Source organism: Mytilus trossulus, chromosome 1 (genome assembly GCF_036588685.1).
Source record: "Mytilus trossulus isolate FHL-02 chromosome 1, PNRI_Mtr1.1.1.hap1, whole genome shotgun sequence".
Lineage (NCBI taxonomy): Eukaryota > Metazoa > Mollusca > Bivalvia > Mytilida > Mytilidae > Mytilus > Mytilus trossulus.
Genome location: NC_086373.1, coordinates 29,341,654 through 29,362,888, shown reverse-complemented (window position 1 = coordinate 29,362,888; position 21,235 = coordinate 29,341,654). Strand labels below are relative to the sequence as shown.

Sequence of the window (21,235 nt, the reverse complement as noted above, 5' to 3'; positions counted from 1 at the left end):
TATTTCGTCCCTCATTTCCAAGCCAAACCATTACCTCCGGCTTTTCCGACTCACAACTTGCAATACGACCTACAAGTTTGCACAAGGTCATGTTTTTCTCTGGCTGTTTATGACGTCTTTACACTAAATCCATAGGATGTTGGATGTGTACGGATTGATTGTTTAGTCTTAGATGCATGATTATTTTATTAGTTGTTAGTGGCTTTGAACTAGCTGTCAGATAACTGCGAGTACTCTCAGATCTGTTCATTGTGTTTTTTTTTGTGTCGGGATGTATAAGTACCCGGCCACGTTTACTTGTATTTTTTGTCTATCTGATGAGTTAAGCCTTTTTCAACTGATTTTTATAGTTCGTTCTTATGTTGTACTGTTATACCGCTGTCCCAATACAGGGAGAGGGTTGGGATCCCGCTAACATGTTTAACCACGCCACATTATTTATGAATGTGCCTGTCCCAAGACAGGAGCCTGTAATTCTGTGGTTGTCGTTTGTATATGTGTTACATATTTGTATTTCGTTAATTTTTTTTTTACATAAATGAGGCAGTTAGTTTTCTCGTCTGAATTGTTTAATAGTGTTTTATCGGGGCCTTTTATAGCTGACTATGCGGTATGGGCTTTGCTCATTGTTAAAGGCCGTACGGTTACCTATAATTTTTAATGTTTGTGGCATTTTGGTCTTTTGTGGATAGTTGTCTCATTGGCATAATACCACATCTTCTTTTTTATATCTTCTACAAATTTGGTGCTCCTACTTATAGCCACCAAACCTGTCTAATGGCTTACGCACTGCGTATTAAGGCATTTTGTGTAAAAAGAATGTCACATGTAATTTCCCGCGGATGACCATCTTGATATCAAAGACGCTTTTTCTCGCGAATAGATTGATTTGCTCAATTAGTAAACATGGTAAAGTCTGAAATATTTCTTGCATATCATACACGAAGTAGCAGGTATTTAATTATACATGTTTGATGTCTACAATTATTCAAATAAAGATAACAAAAAATAGATGTTTGTTAAAGTCCGGTTGCAAGTATTTCAGACAATTAAAACTTAATGCCAAAAAAATGAAAAATTCAAATTAAATATTATTGTTTTGCTCTGTCTTTGAGTAGAGGCATATAACCCATATAATACATTCATAGAAATGTCCCATAAAAGTACACACCAAGACTCAAAAGATAGAATTTTAAAAGAATTTCAAACTGAAAGAAAGAAGGACCCGATGTGTGATTGCTATAGTTATTTTTGGTATTGGTCTAAACATACGGGACGTAGACGTGTCAGTAGTACATATTGAATGCCCTAAATCTGTACTCTTTTAGTGGCAAGAGGCAGGCCGTTGTGCGAAGTGTCCACGCCAAAAGAGATGTTTTTGCAATGTACAGACTTTCCTTAACCAAGAATGTGTTGATGACAAACCAAGTTAAAAGTTTCTTGTGTCATTTTCAACTAATAGGTGAATGAAGATTTCTTTGCTCACCCATGGAGTTGTAGTTAGAGACTTGTCTGGTTAAAACTGAATTGTATAATAAATGTCAATACTGTCAATCCGACTAATGGGTGAATGAAGATTGCTTCGCTCGTCCAAGGAGTTGTTCGGTTCAAAATAGACTGTACATTAAATAATGATACTATCATCGGTGTTTCACTTCAATTTTTATTTAAAAACCAAGCATAAACCATAATTATAAAATTATTCAATTGAGCCAATGTAATGTTATCAAACTGTAAACTAAATATAAAATCATTCCTGACTTAGAAGAAAATGACTGAGATAGTTCGGCTGTACAGGGAGCCCGTTAATTGAATATTAATCAACTTTGAGTATACCGATCATTTACATTTTTTTTTATATTCTATCTAGTTTTTATTTTAGATACAAAGAAAATCTTCATGTAAATTTATCATATAACAAAATAACTTCTATTATGTCTATACGTTATCTTATAGTGAGTGTTTCTCATCATGTGCTCCTTTTCAAAGGAGGTTTACACACAAAAGAATAAAATTTCGTTTCGTTTCACGAAGGAATCCGTTTTTGTATTCGCCGTTTTGAAAGTTTGAACCTGATGTTGATGTATGTTGAAAAATGTTGAATTGTTATATAATGACACATTTTCGTAGGATTTAAATCAATATTATATGATATTTCGCTTCTTAGAATGATTGGACACACTTAAAAACAAGTTACACATTTGATTTGAGAATTTTTTTTTGCTACGCGAATTTTGCCTATCGCGATATGAACTCGGGTGGCACATTGATAGTATTTTTTTTTTTTATCAGAACAGTAAATAGAAATAGTAAATAATGCCCCCGAGGTCATATGTTATAGGACTACCGAAACCTCTACCATTACAAGTCTATGAAAGGGTTGGGATTCATCCGAAAACAGCTTCTGAAATATTCTTTGCTGTATGTCAAAACGTTGGAGCCGTTTAAGATTGCACCATTATAAAATGCAAAGTTCTTGTTTGTCCTAAGTTTAAGATAAACTTTACATTTGTTGAAAAATATCTTAACCTAAATCAGTTTTGGAACCTAACCCTAAACTAAAACAACCCATTTTTAAACCAAAACCGACAACTTAAACCAGTTTTTATGTAACAAATACGCCTTATATATAAGTGACGAATGTTTACGGGGCGATACTGAACACGAGATACAGCTGTTTTATGGACGCTGATAAAGTCAATCTGGAGAAACTGGTTGAAAATGATGAATTAATGAAGTTTTCTTTGACTTGGTAGCTAGAAAATTTAATGAAGAGTTTACATGCAAATAGGTACTGCACATTTAAGTATAATATTAAAAAAAAAAAAATGCCAGATTAAAAAAATAAACAAATTTCATAATATGTAAACAAACTATTATAAGTTTACATTTTATAAATAACCACAGTGGCTTGTTTACTTAACTTATAAATTTTTAATTATGTTCTAAAAAACAACCCTGTACGACAAACCCTGTATAATTATTTCACTTATTTTTTAACATGTTTAAGATTTTTGTTTTCCTTTTTGAAAACTATTTATGGGCTATTGAGTGTTTTATATTATAGCACTATTTAGTTTTTGAATAGGTTGCATTTTATCAACTTGATATTTTTCAATGAAGAAGGTAAAATATTTATTGATGTGATTGTTTAAATACACGACGGGTGCCGCATGTGGAGCAGGATCTGCTTACCCTTCCGGAGCACCTGAGATCACCCCTAGTTTTTGGTGGGGTTCGTGTTGTTTATTCTTTAGTTTTCTATGTTGTGTCATGTGTACTATTCTTTTCTGTTTGTCTTTTTCATTTTTAGCCATGGCGATGTCAGTTTGTAGATTTACGAGTTTGACTGTCCCTTTGGTATCTTTCATCACTCTTTTAATATTGTTTTATTTGTTTTATTAATAAAACATCAGTTAAGTTTGCAAAACCAGGGTACTGATAAGAAATGTAACCAAAGTTACCGAACTTGCCAAACTGGGGTATAGATCAGAAATCAGAAATGTTTGCATAACAAGAGTACTGATATGAAATGTTACTGAAGTTACCGAACCTACCGAACTGGGGTATAGATCAGGATCAGCAATGTTATCAAACATACAAAACAATAGAACTGATTTGAAATGTTACCGAAGTTACCGAACCTGCCGAACTAGGGTATCATAGTTCAGATATAAGAAATATATGTAAAACAAGAGTACTGATATGAAATGTTACCGAAGTTACCGAACCTGCCGAACTGGGGTATAGATCAGGATCAGCAATGTTATCAAAAATGCAAATCAAGGGTACTGATAAGAAATGTTACCGAAGTTACCGAACCTGCCGAACTTGGGTAGAGTTCAGAAATCAGAAATGTTTGCATAACAAGAGTAATATGAAATGTTACCGAAGTTACCGAACCTGCCGAACAGGGTTATAGTTCAGAAATCAGAAATGTTTGCATAACAAGAGTACTGATATGAAATGTTACCGAAGTTACCGAACCTGCCGAACTGGGGTAGTGATCAGAAATCAGAAATGTAATGAAACATGCAGACAGGAGTACGGATAAGAAATGTTACCGAAGTTACCGAACCTGCCGAACTGGGGTATAGTTCAGAAATCAGAAATGTTTGCATAACAAGAGTACTGATATGAAATGTTACCGAAGTTACCGAACCTGCCGAACTGGGGTAGTGATCAGAAATCAGAAATGTAATGAAACATGCAGACAGGAGTACTGAAAAGAAATGTTACCGAAGTTACCGAACCTGCCGAACAGGGGTAGGCATCAGAAATGTTACCGAAGTTACCGAACCTGCCGTACAGGGGTTGGGATCAGAAATGTTACCGAAGTTACCGAACCTGCCGAACAGGGGTAGGGATCAGAAATGTTACCAAAGTTACCTAACCTGCCGAACAGGGGTTGGGATCAGTAATGTCACCGAAGTTACCGAACCTGCCGAACAGGGGTAGGGATTAGAAATGTTACCGAAGTTACCTAACCTGCCGAACAGGGGTAGGGATCAGAAATGTTACCGAAGTTACCTAACCTGCCGAACAGGGGTAGGGATCAGAAATGTAACCGAAGTTACCGAACCTGCCGAACAGGGGTTGGGATCAGAAATGTTACCGAAGTTACCGAACCTGCCGAACAGGGGTAGGGATCAGAAATGTTACCGAAGTTACCGAACCTGCCGAACAGGGGTAGGGATCAGAAATGTTACCGAAGTTACCGAACCTGCCGAACAGGGGTAGGGATCAGAAATGTTACCGAAGTTACCGAACCTGCCGAACAGGGGTAGGGATCAGAAATGTTACCGAAGTTACCGAACCTGCCGAACAGGGGTAGGGATCAGAAATGTTACCGAAGTTGCCGAACAGGGGTAGGGATCAGAAATGTTATCGAACTCGGCGAACTTCGGCGAACGTTACCGAACTTTTCCCCAATCCTGTACCTGCCTGCGTCAAGAGTCTATGTTGACATGCTATAAATACTTTAATATATACGTGTTTTTAAATATTCTTCTAAGTTTTCGAGCGTCACCGATGAGTATTTATGAAGACGATACGCGTGACTGACGTAAACAATCGATCATAAGCCAGATATCTTTCAAATTGATTTGTTATTCATTATGGTTGTCGTTATAGGTTGCTTTTTATGATTTTTGCTTTTGTTTGTAGTTTTGAGCATGAATCAAGCTTTCGAGTATCTAATTAAAATTGTTTTAGAACCTTTATGGCTTATTATACAGTGTTGGCTATTGCTAGTTGTTTACCTCGAAGCATTTAGTTTTTGGCATACAGAGATTATAGTTTCCTTTTAATCATACTGATCAAAGGTACCGGGCTTATCATATGATATATTCAGGCTTCCTATTCTATATAAGGATTAACAATTTAAGAGGAGTAATGTCAGAGGGCCAACGATGACCTGACACTTCGTTGTATTCTAGACATGGAACAAATTTGTGCTGTTTACGAGTTCTATAACCAGTGGGAATTATGGTTGACGGTGCACCATGCTTATTGTCCTTCATATTTAAAAAAAAAATTAAATATATGTACCTTAACCAGCAGTTCATGCTCTTACAGGTTCTTACAGCTCATATCATCTATCTTTGTTCCTTCGAAAACTGTCTTTTAACGCTTTCGAAATCACCAATAGATGGCGGGTCTTTCACGAATTAAATAAAATTCATATTGACACGTAGATCGGTGCTGCAAGAAAACTCTAAAGTGTGCGAAACCATAAATAAGAATGTATAAGTATAATCAAAACGATTTGAGCAAGCTAATTATCAGATGTCCAACCAAAAAGATTGCCATCGTGTCACGCCTACCACCAAGTGCGTCAACATTCAAACTACATAGTGTTCTGAAAGCTAACAAACAAAGACATAGCGTCATAACAAACAAATATGACAATACGGATGACAAAAGTGGTCTAAATACGTAAAAATTTCTTCAGGATTTGATAAATTTGTTCTTGTGAAGGAAAAATATATGCATTAGGGAACTTGTGCATGTACTTAAATCATTGTAAGCCTCTGTTGCACTGTTATGTCAGTAACAGCGAAGTATCATGAACTGTTCCAGTAAAGCTAAAGCTTCACAGGCTCAGTTTTAAAATATGAATTTTGACTGTCTTATTTTGTTAAAAATCACAAAATTACAAATTGAATTATTTGTAATAAATTAGATTTATTCCGTTTCCTTTAAAGAAATAGATTATTCAAAGAAAGTCCTCCAGAATGCTCAAAAAAATCTATATATAGGTTTAGCCGAACTAAATCCCGCAAATTCATATAAGTTGATAAATATCTATATACATCAAGTTTTGAGTACTAGTGAGAAATTAATGCTTGCATTTTTAACAGCAAACATTTACACTGCACAAATGTTAGTGAAACTATATGTTTGATCATCCTTTGCTTTGCAGCTATATATGTCGCGGACAGGATTCCATTATGATTGGATCCATATCACAGTAACCTAGTTTATGGACATCCCCTATAATATGATGTATATGCATATTTAGGTAACTGCGAGTACTCTCAGATCTGTTCATTGTGTCTTTTTGTGTTGGGATGTATAAGTACCCGGCCACGTCCACTTGTATTTTTGTAGAGCCTTCAACTTTTGTTGTAGAAAGCTCGACATAGGGATAATGATCCGGCGGCGGCGGCGGTGTTAGCTAACTTCTTAAAAGCTTTATATTTTACAGGGTAGAAGACCTGGATGCTTCATACTTGTATATAGATGCCTCATGTTACTAACTTCCCGTCAGTCACATGTCCAATATCATTGACCTCTTTTTCATGGTTCAGTGACAACTTGAAAAAAAGTTAAGATTTTTTGTAATGTTAAATTCTCTCTTATTATAAGTAATTGGATAACTATATTTGGTTTGTGCGTACCTTGCAAGGTCCTCATGCCCGTCAGACAGTTTCACTTGACCTCGACCTCATTTCATGGACCAGTTTACAAGGTTAAGTTAAGTCCATATCTCAGATACTATAAGCAATAGGTCTAGTATATTCAGTGTATTGAATGACTGTAAGGTGTACATGTCAAACTGGGAGGTGTCATCTGACCTTGACCTCATTTTAATGGTTCAGTGGTTATAGTTAAGTTTTTGTGTTTTGGTCTGTTTTTCTTATACTATATGCAATAGGTCTACCATATTTGGTGTACGGAGTGATTGTAAGGTGTACATGTCTAGCTGACAGGTGTCATCTGACCTTGACCTGATTTTCATGGTTCAGTGGTCAAAGTTAAGTTTTTGAGTTTTGGTCTATTTTTCTTATACTTTATGCATTAGGTCAACTATATTTGGTGTATGAAAATATTTCATGATCTATATGTCTGTTATGCAGGTTTTATTTGACCTTGACCGCATTTTCACGGTCCATTACTCATTGTTAAGTGTATGTGTTTTGGTCGGTTTTTCTTAATTTATAAGCAATAAGTCAAATGTATTTGTTGTATTGAAGAATTGTTAGCTGTACAAATCTGTCTGACATGGTTCATATGACCTTGACCTCATTTTCATGGTTCATTGATCAATGTTTCGTTTACTTGGTAAATGTTGAGTTTATGTGACAGTTGTAATAAAGCTTTATATTTAGGTCTATCAACATAATATCAATGATTAGTAAAGAAGGCGAGACATTTCAGCGTGTGCACTCTTGTTTGTCTATCGGATGAGTAAAGCCCTTTTCAATAGACCACTTTCGAGTTCATCCGTCACCGGCAAAAACTCGTCAATTATACACGCCTTTATGACGTCATTTACCAGATAGAGGGGCTCGCCTGTATCCCTGCACTATTAACATTCATCAAGCGTCTTAGTGATCGTCTTTGTGCAGGATAAACTAGAAATAATGGTTGCTCTGTAGGTACTTACTGACAATTCCCTAATGACAGCAGTGTTGATTGTCAATTTTGAGAATTCAATTTGCCGAATAATTCGTACAAGATAGAATTATAGTTTTCCAACCACTCGCTCACCATTGGAAGGGAAGTGACGACGCCCCTAAACGCACAAATGATGATGATAAAGGCGCGTATAATTGACGAGTACGAGTTTTTTCCGGTGACGGATGAACTCGAAAGTGGTCTATTGATTTTTATAGTTCGTTCTTATGTTGTACTGTTACACCACTGTCCCAGGTTAGGGGGAGGGTTGGGATCCCGCTAACATGTTTAACCCCGCCACATTATTATACCCCACGCAACGGGTTGCGGAGGGTATAATGTTTTTGACCCGTCCGTCCGTCCGTCCGTCCGTCCGTCTGTCAGTCCTTCCGTCAGTCCGTCCGTCAGTCCTGTTTCTTGTCATCGCAACTCCTCTCAAACCACACAACAGAATTTCACGAAACCTTTTCAGATAATAAGGACATACTATGTAGTTGTGCATATTGACGGGAAATTGCGATTCATTTTTTTTCTAGGAGTTACGCCCCTTTGAACTTATTTACTTTAATGTACTACTGCAACAGTTTGTCATCGCAACTCCTCTCAAACCACACAACAGAATTTCACGAAACCTTTTCAGATAATAAGGACATACTATGTAGTTGTGCATATCGATGGGAAATTGCGATTCAATTTTTTTTCTAGGAGAAATTAACAAAAAGGTGTATCGCCATCAGTATATATGTGCATCCACTGTTTAAAATTTTAAAAGATGCTGCATTTTAGTGGATATGGGGGATGGGTGACACCGGCTATTGTTTGCAATGGCAAAACTAGTTCTTATTATGTACATCCATGCATTTTGTCAGGGTTAGCTCTCGGATATGAGTTGACTTATAATGACGGAACCATCATGTGAAGTTTGCACCTGACTTTGGAATGTTCATGCTGGCCATAGTTTCCATGATGTGATTATTTTTGTTTAAAATTCTTGTTCTTTTATTGTTAGACTAAAGATAATGAAACTTTATGGAAATGTTACCTGTTATGCCTAGATTGCAATATAGTATTGAGATCTTCTAAAATGGCCGCCATTACCAGTGAAACTAGGGAAAAGTATTATATTGAACCATGCGGGAAAATCATTTAAGCGTCATAATAATACAGTTCAGCAAACCGAGTGAAAATGTATTAATTTTACATGTTAAATGTCAATGTGACATCTGTCATGCCATTTTGGTGCTCATCATTACATGGAAACAGCTAAAATGACCGAAAATTTCGAAATGCTTAAAAGATTATAGAACTTTAAAATATTAACAACTGGCATAGGTAGAGTTGTTGCTTTGTTTTAATTTCAATCGGTATCTTCGAGATTTAATGAAAATGAATGATAGAGCTTAAGGTATAACCGATTTTACATACTAAATGTTCCCGGGATTTTCAAGAAATCAGAAATATATCCAATATTTCCTGTTATGTATGAAAAGTGTTTAGTTTTAATCAAGTGATGCAGTTGGTGGTAGTGACCATTTTTGTTGAATCCATTTACAACTGTAAAACTATGCAGAGTTAAACATTTTGTTGATGACCTTATGTTGATATCAGGACGTCTTTTAAATTTATGTTGTTCTATATGTTTCCTTAGTTTATAGTCTACATCGGAATTGATGGATAATAAACGATATTACTGAACACAACTTATGATGTTGATCAAGTAACAGGCATAACAACATAACAACCTTTTCCAAACAGTGCATGAATGTTATTTAAATATCTTTCATGAGGATGCTGGCATGAACATTCCTACTGACATTGCAAAACGATACCTACTTGAAAAAAAAAAAATGTTAATATTTTTTTTTGAAAATGTCATCACCTCTTAGCTGTTGTATCCATTCATATCCTTTTTGTTTCATAAAAGAGAGGATTTGATCACGATGTTGATCTGTTTCGATCGTGAGAACGTCAATGTTGATCTTTTCCCATTCAATTGAATTTAAGATGTGCAATTCTGCACCTTCTACATCTAGAGAAAAGTAATTAATATGATTTCGTCCTAGAGTTCTCATTATTTTCAGAAGTGGTAAACAATTCACCTTTACTGTGTCATTAGTGTGCGCCCAATGTCCAAGTCGACGATTTGTAATCTTCTCCCTGGCTATACGTTTACGATGTCTATCTGTTAGTGTTTCCTCGGCGCTAGTTATTGCACCTGCTAACAAAAACGTCATTGATGGCAGACTTTTACTTATACAAGCATTCACCATATAGCAACCCCTTTCTTTTTTCAACATGATATCATACATAAATGGACTGGCTTCGATTAGCAAACCTTCCCAACCTCGTATTTTTTCAAAAAACAAAGTATTAGAAAACGATTCTCCATCATAACCTCCAATTTCCACAAAAAATCCATGTTTTGTTGCATTAAACAACTTGTCAATAAAATGATCCTGTCCATATTGTGACCAACTTATTATATCATGCTTATCTCCTTTCGGATATCTGAGTATGTATTTGCCTTTTCCCTTTACAATAGAAGTAGAGTCAATGGTCAAATGTAAATCATAGTCCTGCCTTGTTTTAACGATTGACAAGACTTTCCTGATATTAAAAGATAACAGAAAAAAAATAAAAGCGGCCAATAAAGAAATCATAACACAAACTCTGGAATTGTTATGCATCTTCCTTTCTTTTCGGTGTATATTCTTTATGTCTAATGTCAAGGTATATACAAAATATCTACAAAATAAGTAAGTATGATTATTCATGTTGTTTAATAGTAAAGGTTTTGTTTTCATCAGGTTCTAAAATAACCGTTTTCCCTCTGCTTTTCTTTGAATTTGATATTAAAATGGTTGGCATTTTGTGAAGACAGTTGAAGTTCTGTCATTAGACGTAAGGGTACAATATACTTGTTTTAGTGTTCTATAAATATCTACAGTGTGTACATTAACAATGTATTTTTTTTTTAAAACACATTGAAATGTTTTCTTTCGCATTATTCGATAGGAGTTCCAAATATCATAAATTTGATGTAAAACGACATGGAGCATGCATGCCATACCCATGATTTGCTGGAAGGTTATGATACTATTTGACTTCAATATCTAAAACAGTCTCATGAAGAACTAATGACACTAACTACTAATTTGAAAGTGTGTACTACTCCTCTGTTCACTTTGCGTCTCTACATCAATTTGATCGCTAGCCATGTGTTTGTTTACTCGTGTCAAATTTATGCATGTACGAGATGAAACATAGCGATCGTATCTAAGAACCAGCAGGTAAAAATAACACAATATTTGAATATAATGTATCTCCCAAAAGAGGCGTGATTTGTGAAACAGCTGTATGTGTAGAATGCATCCTTTATTGATAACAAAGGAAATTTAAACCAATTATATATCATTTATATTGCACTATATTAGAGCTTTTAGATTAGCACATTTGCTTTTTATCCCCATAAATATAAATTCTTTACCGAGACCAATGCTATGTTGATAACAGTTCTGAGTCATCACATTCAAATGTTCCAAAAAGTATAACCAAATCCATGAAAGGAATCAGAGCTTTGCATGAGGGAGAAACATTTCTTAATTTAAAATAATTTCTAACATTTTGTAACAGAAATGTTTATGACACAAAAACCAAGCCGTATTTTCATGCCAGTACTGGCTACTTGGCTGGTGATACTATCGGGGACTAACAGTCCACCAGCAGAGGCATCGACCCAGTGGTTGTAATAACATTAAGGTACCAATTTGTTAGCACCAGATGCGCATTTTGACAATACAGAAAATTTCAGTGATGCTCGTGGGCAAAATATTTGAAATCCAAAGCTTATATAAAAGATGAAGAGCTGTAATCCAAAAGTTCAAAAAAGTATCACCAAATCCATGGAAGAAATCAGAGATTTGCATGAGGGAGATACATTCCTTTATTTATGATAATTTCAAACATTTTGTATCAGAAAATTTTAATAACACAAAAAATCCGTATATTTATGCCAGTACCGAAGTACTGGCTACTGGGCTGATGATACTCTCGGTAGCTCACAGTCCACCAGCAGAGTCATCGACTCTGTGGTAGTAATGAATAACATTCTCGGTACCAATGTTTCTGCACCAGATACGCTTTTCGACAATACATGTCTCTTCAGTGATGCTCGTGGGCAAACTATTTGAAATACAAAGCTTATATAAAGGATGAAGAGCTATAATCCAAAAGTCCAAAAGTATAACCAAATCCATTAAAGGAATCAGAGCTTTGCATGAGGGAGATACATTCCTTAATTTAAAATAATTTCTAACATTTTGTAGCAGAAAAAGTTTATGACACAAGAAAAATCCGTATTTTCATGCCAGTACCGAAGTACTGGCTACTTGGCTGGTGATACTCTCGGGGACTATTAGTCAACCAGCAGAGGCATCGACCCAGTGGTAGTTATAACAATAACGGTACTAATTTTTCTGCACCAGATGCGCATTTCGACAATAAATGTCTCTTCAGTGATGCTCGTGGCCAAAATATTTGAAATTCAAAGCTTATATAAAAGATGAAGAGCTATAATCCAAAAGTTCTAAAAGTATAACCAAATCCATGAAAGGAATCAGAGCTTTGCATGAGGGAGATACATTACTTAATTTATAATAATTTCTAAAATTTTGTAACAGAAATTTTCATAAGACAAAAAATCCGTATTTACAGGCCAGTACTAAATTTTTAAATGTACAGAAAGAGGTTTCCACAGATCTGAAGATAGTTTCTTTCGGCATTAAAACTAGCGATATTAGAAATTTATACATAACCACAGTACAGTTGGAAGCCAATAATGGAGAAATTATACCTATCAAAGTACTGATAGTACCCACCATAGCAACACCGCGTCAGAGCAAGAGAAGACACATCACACAGGGACTACACTATCTACATATATTATCTCTAGCACACCCCATTACAGACGCAGATTCTGTCGAGCTAACTCTTCTTATTGGAGCAAATTTTTATTGGAATATAGTGTTAGATAAAGTAATACCTGGAAATGATCTGACTGCTGTCAGCTCTAAACTCCGATATTTGTTATCAGGCCCAGGTCCAGTCAAGAAAAATAACCAAGCATCTTCAATGATGAATGTTTTGACATCTCATAAATAGGTAAGTTGCGATTTTGAGAAATTTTGAAAACTGGAGTCTTCAGGAATTGACGAAAAGGCAGTTGATATGCAATTGGCAAATGTCATGGAAACCTTTGCTGAATCGTCCATTACAAAACAAAATGGGAAATATGTGTCCAAACTACCATGGAAAGAAAACTGCATGGAGATACCAACACATAAAGAGATCGTCAAAAGAAGATCAGAAAATGTAAAACCTCGTATTTTAAAATCAAAGATATGTTCCGAGTGTATCGAGAAATTATATCTGACCAAGAACAGAGAGGGTTCATATAAAAGTGACAGCTGATATAGAGAAAACATTTTGACACCCTTTAGAATGGAGAAATATGCAGTGACAGCTGATATAGAGAAAACATTTTTACGCATAAAATTAGACGTAAATGACAGAGATGTTACGAGATTCTTTTGGTTATAGAACCCCAACAATCCGAACAGTCCATTGCTAACCTACAGGTTCAAATTTGTACTTTTTGGTGCAACAAGTTCAACCTTTATTTTGAGTGCTTCATTTATGAAACACTTTAGAGAAAACTTATCTAACACATCCACAGAACTGCAAAGGAACATACATAACAAGCAATCATGACGAGACAAATCTCCTCAAGTTTGATAAAGAATCTCGCACATTATTACACATTGCCGGTTTTAACTTTAGATCATGGAATTCTAACAATGAAAACTAACGAAACATAGCAATACAGGAAAAGGCAGGAGACGAGGATCAGACAGTTAAAATACTTGGAATGCGCTGGAACACAAAATCTGACAGCAACAACAGCCCGATCATAGAGCAGACAACAGCGGAAGACCACCAATGGGTCTTTAATGTAACGAGAAACTCCCGAAAACGCTTTATGCAAAGATTATAAAAAGAGAAGTTGAATTGGGACGAAATATTACCGTGTACTTTAAAAGAAGAGTGGAAATCGATCGCTATGGAAATAGAAGAGGCAACAAAAAACAGAAATTTCCCGCCAAATAACACCTGAATCTAATGCACAAGAGGAGACTGAACTTCATATATTTACAGACGCCATTAAACAAGCATATGGGGTGTGTATCTATCTAGTCAAAGGGGACACATATAGTTTAGTCAATACAAAACACAGAGTCGTTCCGATACAACTATAACTTTGCCACGTTTGGAATTAATTGGTATACTGATTGGTGCCATATCAGCGAATTGGTGCCATATCAGCGAACTATTTAGTTAGATTTGGTGAGAAACATAATACATATATTTGAAGCGACAGTCAAATAGTGTTGAGTTGGATATCGTCAACAATACCTACATTTGGATCTCATCGTCTCAAAGAAATAAAATAATTGGCCGAATACAGTGATTGGAGATGCTGCCCAACAGACCAAAACCCAGCAGATTATCTTACCCGATGAATTACGGTAAAACAGCTGATGAATAGTGAATTTTGCAAAAAAAGGACCAAAATGGATCGTCAACAAAGCAGAATGGCCAAACTGGACAAAACATGTTGAAAACTGTAATATATTTTCAACACTTACCGATGAATCTATGGACATCGAGATGCATGTACCAAAGACAAGTTGTAATCAAATTGAAAAATATAGCTCGTTTAGTAAATTAGTTAGAATAACAGCATACGTGTTAAGATTTATTCGTAATCTGAAGACTCTTAAAAGCGAGCTCACGATTGGAATACTCAGCATTCAAGAAATAGGAGAAGCCGAGAATACACTTATCCGTTATGTTCAGCGGACGACCTTTGAACCCGAGATTGATAGTTAGAACCCATCATCAAAACAGAAAATAGCTATCGTTAGACAACTGAGACTGTATTTGGATAATATTGAAACTGCCACAATTCTAACCATTCGTCTTGTATAAAAAAAATCAGAGACAACATCAACTGATTGAACATATCCGTACACGTTGGAGGAAGGACTATTTAACATCTTTACGAAAAACCCACCGTGCAACTGGTGATAACGTTCAAACTATTATTAAAGTAGGAGACATCGATCAAGTTCATAACGATTCTAATAGACTTATGTGGAGGTTAAGGAGTTGCATCGTGGAAAAGATGGATTTATACGCACTGCTATCATCAAAACAGATACTGGTATAACAAACCGACCTATGTTAAGGAGGCTCGCGGGTATAAGATTTTCAGAAAAAAGTTTCAGATAAACATTAATTTTCATTACACATTTTTATTCATTACATTCAGTAGTTGTTTTACAAAAATCATTAAAAAAAATCTAAATTAAATTATATCCGTTGGAATTGCAAGAACAAAAGTGAAAATTGTAAAACGCACTTTTCACTTCGTTTCCACCAAAAGTAAATAAAAAGGACTTTTACGTATTCATCATCAGTTACATTCAATGAAGGAGCGGCAAACTATAGGACACTTGTGATTTATTTCAAGTAATTTCAAGTATTGTCTATAACAGAAACAGTAACAGTAGAATCTTTTTGATTCTTAGTGATTGTGAATTTTATAATTTTTCTTAGTATGTTCATTTCGGGGGACCCTAGGATGTCGAGGATTGCGGGAACGTGGTGCGTTCTTATATGTGCCGTCGCCACTAACGACGGAACGTCGCATTTCTACGTTATATGGTAACTATGATTATATGCTTATATTTGAAAGAATATTGAACCATACACTTGTATAATATTGAGAGTCAAACCAAATCAAACACAACGCGAAATATACACCTCAAAAACCAACTTTCCCCCCTTTCTTTTCCACCCCTACCCTTTAAGGTATTTTAAAATGTAATAGGTAAACAATAACCATATAAACTGAAGAAAAAAATGTATTTTGAGGTCCCGTGTATTTGATTTTCATGTATTATTATTATTATTTCTGTCTTTAATTTTCTGCTTACCTTGTTCATCAGTTTTATCCGGTACGCTTCCGTTAGGTGTTCGTTTTATAAATACGGTACTCGTTCGTAGGATGTACGTTCGACATCCGTTCTGTCTGGTACGTTTTCGCTTCTCGTACGTTGCTTATCATTTGTGTTACCGTTAGACATTCGTTACGCGTCCGTTTTATTTAGTCACTGCACCAACGGATTCCAAACGGATACACATTATTTTCATTTTTTTCATCCGCCCGGCGTCCGTTCGAACTATCCGGTAAGGTGTGACCATAGCTTAAACCAATATAGATTGTATAATATCAAAGAGTTGTCCAGTTATCATTTTGATTATCCATATGATTATTCTTATTTTTTGTCGAGCCTGCAACTTTTGTTGCAGAAAGCTCTACATAGGGATAGTGATCCGGCGGCGGCTACGACGTCGGCGGCGGCGTTAGTTAACTTCTTAAAAGCTTTATATTTTAGAAGGTAGAAGACCTGAATGCTTCATACTTTGTATATAGATGCCTTATGTTACGAACTTTCCGTCAGTCACATGTCCAACGTCTTTTTCCTCATTTTCATGGTTCAACGACTACTTGAAAAAAAAGTCAAGATTTGTTGTAAGGTTAAATTCTCTCTAATTATAAGGAATTGGATAACTATATTTGGTATGTGCGTACCTTGCAAGGTCCTCATGCCCGTCAGACAGTTTTCACTTGACCTCGACCTCATGTCATGGATCAGTGAACAAGGTTAAGTTTTGGTGGTCAAGTCCATATCTCAGATACTATATGCATTATGTCTACTATATTTGGTGTATGGAATGAGTGTAAGGTGTACATGTCTAGCTGACAGGTGTCATCTTACCTTGACCTCATTTTCATGGTTCAGTGGTCAAAGTTAAGTTTTTGAGTTTTGGTCTATTTTTCTAATACTTTATGCATTCGGTCATCTATATTTGATGTATGGAAATATTTTATGATCTATTTGTCTGTTAGGCGGGTTTCATTTGACCTCAACCTCATTTTCACGGTCCATTGCTCAGTGTTAAGTGTTTGTGTTTTAGTCTGATTTTAATTTATAAGCAATAAGTCAACTATATTTGTTTTATTGAAGAATTGTTAGCTGTTCATGTCTGCCTGGCATGGTTCATCTGACCTTGACCTCATGTTCATGGTTCAGTGATTAATGTTTCGTTTTCTTGGATAATGTTGAGTTTATGTGACAGTTTTAATAAAGCTTTATATTTAGGTCTATCAACATAATATCAATGATTAGTAAACAAAGGCGAGACATTTCAGCGTGTGCACTACTGTTTTATTTTTTTATTTTATCCGAACTGATTCGGACAGATTTCATCTCACACTTTATCTGATTATGTGTTCACACCAAACGTCGTGTACTGTAAACCTGTTTGCAAAAAGTTTTATGTAATGAACACATTTTAGTAGGTCCAGTAAGTTTTAAACATATTTTATTGTCCAAAAACATTGACAATAGGATTAGACACAAGTTTTGCAACTTAGAACGTCTTCTCCATTACATACAAATAATAAATAACCGAACAAAAATGAAATACATAATAATAACATCATCAACAATATTAATATGAAGACATGAAACTAACGAGAATTTAAACGACATGACTCATCTATTTCTAAAAGTCGAGTTGACCGTAAATTTTTATGATAGACCTACCTGGTAGGTTGTATTAATCTTGGAATAAATATTCCCCCAAAAGGTAAGTGGTTACTGTATTTTAAACTAATAAGTTAAATTGTTGTTGTCAAATGATGAATTATATACTAAAATCAAATTGATGATCCATGTCTTAGGAACAAATGAACAATTTCATTCGAAGTCAACAAAAAGTAATAACATTGTTATTGGTATATAGTTAACCATAATGTCTATAAACTATGAAAAGCGATTGGTCTCTTTAATATAATTCTGCACTTTTATAAAAATTAGCCTGTTTATGTTAAAAGTAAACAAAGCATTGCCGTACATTAAATTTTCAAAGTCGGTAGGTATATTTTCTTTTCTAAGTTCAAAAAATAAGGTATTCCTTTGCACTGTATAATTTTTACACGAGAGGAAATAATGTTGGGTCCAGTAAGATTCCGATACGTCCCAAAGTACAAAATTAAGAGCATGTTTACAAATTGTTAAACATGCAATCTTTTTAATAGCTATTCATAATAAATTAAAATACATTTATATCATACATTAAGGCTCGGTTTTTACAAAACAGTGCACATGGGTAAAGTACAAGCTATAGCCTTTATCGTGAATGAATCCAACATTACTAAATAAAATCTTCATAGTTTTAGCATTTGTTCTTATGTTAAGTTGACGTTTGGCTGCCCTTGTATTCTCTCTTGAAAATTTCCATTAGATGCATTTTTTTTACAGGACCAGAAAATTGTTCACACCAGTAAAATACATGTCACATAATTTTGCATAAGTTAGGCGTAAACTATTTAAGAATATTTTTGGGAGTCGGGGATTGATACACTGTTTTAATTCCAAATTATATAGGAAAACTGGAGTGAAATGAGAAAAACTGTATGACTCTACTAAAAGTGTGGGACGGCGGAATTTAGCACGGAGTTTACAAAAGGTTCCTATGTTGTTTTTTTTTATTTGTTTTTTTTTTATCTAAGTTTTAAAACAAATGTGTGTACCAAAAAGATGAACGTTTTGGTACCTTTAGAATTCCATTGCATTGGAGACCTTTGCGATTCTGAAGATTTCACAATGACACAGTTAAACGAATTCACAATCGGCGAATAATGGATTTTGAAAATAACGGATGAATGGATTGATAATTTGTTGATTTTTAAGGTTCATGTGGACCCTTTGGCTAAAACGGCTGTGTTTTCATCTAAGAAATAAGTCGGAGTACAGACAAACCTGTACTTCTGGAAAAGTTTTATGCATAGCATGCCCTAGATAAATGAAATTCAAATGCATTGTATGATTTAGAAAATTAAAAACTTAACTGGATTTTGCAGTGCACTCTTTTGGTCCCTATAGAAGATGATAAAATTAACAAACAGTTGAGTTTCAATTGATATGGCCCGCCAAGTACACAGTGTAAATAAGGTCCAGATTTTCTATAAAATTAGCAAAATTTGATAAATAAATGCAGATATCTAGTGTGATTTCATTTAAAAGAGCCAATTTATAAGAATAATTATATCTTATACATATTAATATTTTCATAAATGAAAATTAGTTTTGGTTGTTTTTAAATGTTTTTAAATTGGCATTTTGAGGGGAGGTATCTCTAAAACAGTGCATTTTCTGAAGGAATCTACATGGGAGTTTCCTACTATGTATTTTAGCTTGAAAAAACGTACGGTGACCATATCTTTTCTTTTGATAATCTCAAAGTATTGTCTGAAAGCTATCTTTTCCTAATTTATTTTATAATTGTATCATTTTGTTTAGTTTTTTAATCACACTAATCCACACTAAATGTGTCGTTTTGTCACATCTTGTAGCTTGAGAAAATGCACGGTGACCTATCATTTATTTATATTTTTGACCATATATCAATAGATACTACATTTTGGCAAAGTCTGAACAAATTCTATCATTTTTATTTTAGACTCCCATACCACCTTAAGTTTTCATTTTTCTAAAACATTAAACATATTGGAAATTTATTTATCAAGGGCATGCTATGCCTGAATGTATTCATAATGCATGTTTGTCTGTACTCAGAATAAATTTTAAGGTGCACCATCAGCTATTTTAGGCAAAGGGCTCCCAGGACCTTAACTTTACTCTTTAACTCATTGATATTTTTCATGTTTACCTCGTGGCTACCAACTTTCACTATACGATTGTCAATGATTGTCATTTATTTATATATAAATGTACATGCCTGTATGTCCGTTATAGAACCGATGTGTATTATACGTTCATTCATATGTACAAACTAGACATTCAATTGCAGTAGCCGAGAGATTTCGTCGACGTGTTGATGTCAGTCACAAATAACAGACTTCAAGAAAGGGCTCGGTACCCAGTGAAGGCATATTAATAATTGCAAAGTTTAAAAAATATGTATTCTAATTAATTTTATTAGTGAACAGAAATCAGTAAATTGATCAATTTGATTTAACGAAATTAGGCATTTAAAAGAACAATTAAATATAATCCGGTTGGTTTATTTAAGCGACATATTAAGAACATGTTGATCCTATAAACAGAAACCACTGTAAATGAATAGGCTGACGTCAAGATAATTATTTAATGATTTGTTAAATTCGCTGAGTCCCTCAAAATGAATAAACAATCAATAGATACATTATTCACAGATGTTACAAATCACATGTTTTAGATAATTCTTGTTAAAACCAGGAATTCACGGGCTATCCTATGTAGTAGGCCTTTTGTTGTTCACAATTAATGTTATATCATCAACACTTTCACCAGTTATACACAACAACAGTTAATTTGATATTGATTGCATTTTTTAGGGACATCGTAAGTATACTAATGTCATAAAGTCATATTGGGGTAATGGAAAACATTTACCCATGATTATGTCTTTGATAATAAAAAATATGCTAGATTAGAGAGTTTCTTTTGGAATGTAAATATATAAAGACGTACACACCAATTTTTGTATACAACCACACCGTATCTTCACATTTTGGAAATATAACGCACATTTGCAAACTATTTGCTATAAAAGATACTTTCAGTTGTTGATACTTACTGGAAAATATGTTGAAGAAAAGTATTTCTCAGTTGAATCTAAATCTATAAATGAATATCGATTGAAATGCATATATAATCACAAATTATCATTCTTGCATGACCAAGTTCATTATTGCATGACCAAGTAGGAACTATCATAGGATAACACAGATTTTTTCTTGAGGTTATTGGTGGTAAACCGTGTCGATTAACTTACAAACTGAATTAAAATCCGTTGGATTTTTATGTTGAGTTTGTGAGTAAGAGCCCCGGTTTACACATCATCATATACCTGTATGGAGTTATTTTCTTTCAGAACGATATGTCTTTTTTTCGAATAATCAACCCTGACGATACCATGATTAAATGCAAAATGCTCCAAGGCATAACATATTGACATGTGTGAGGTCGTTATTTTTCTTGATAAAAACAAGAAAACCCTAATTCACTACAAAATTATATTCGTCTGATAGTTTTTTTGTTGCCGATTTGCGATTTGCGATTTGTTTGTTCAATCTATGATAGGTTTAAAACAAATCGTCATTGTCCGCATTTTAATGTTGGATACAAATCTTCTGAAG

At 34.6% G+C, this 21,235-nt stretch overlaps 1 protein-coding gene across 1 annotated transcript; it reads right to left on the bottom strand.

The window, feature by feature from the left end:
- Nucleotides 1-8,970: 8,970 nt before the first annotated feature.
- Nucleotides 8,971-20,710, bottom strand: LOC134707433 (uncharacterized). Its single transcript, XM_063567171.1, has 2 exons — nucleotides 20,674-20,710; nucleotides 8,971-10,647 (listed from the first exon to the last, which is right to left on the bottom strand). Exon 2 carries the CDS (start codon nucleotides 10,587-10,589, stop codon nucleotides 9,753-9,755), a length of 837 nt encoding a protein of 278 aa, XP_063423241.1. The 5' UTR covers nucleotides 10,590-10,647; nucleotides 20,674-20,710; the 3' UTR covers nucleotides 8,971-9,752.
- Nucleotides 20,711-21,235: the final 525 nt, after the last annotated feature.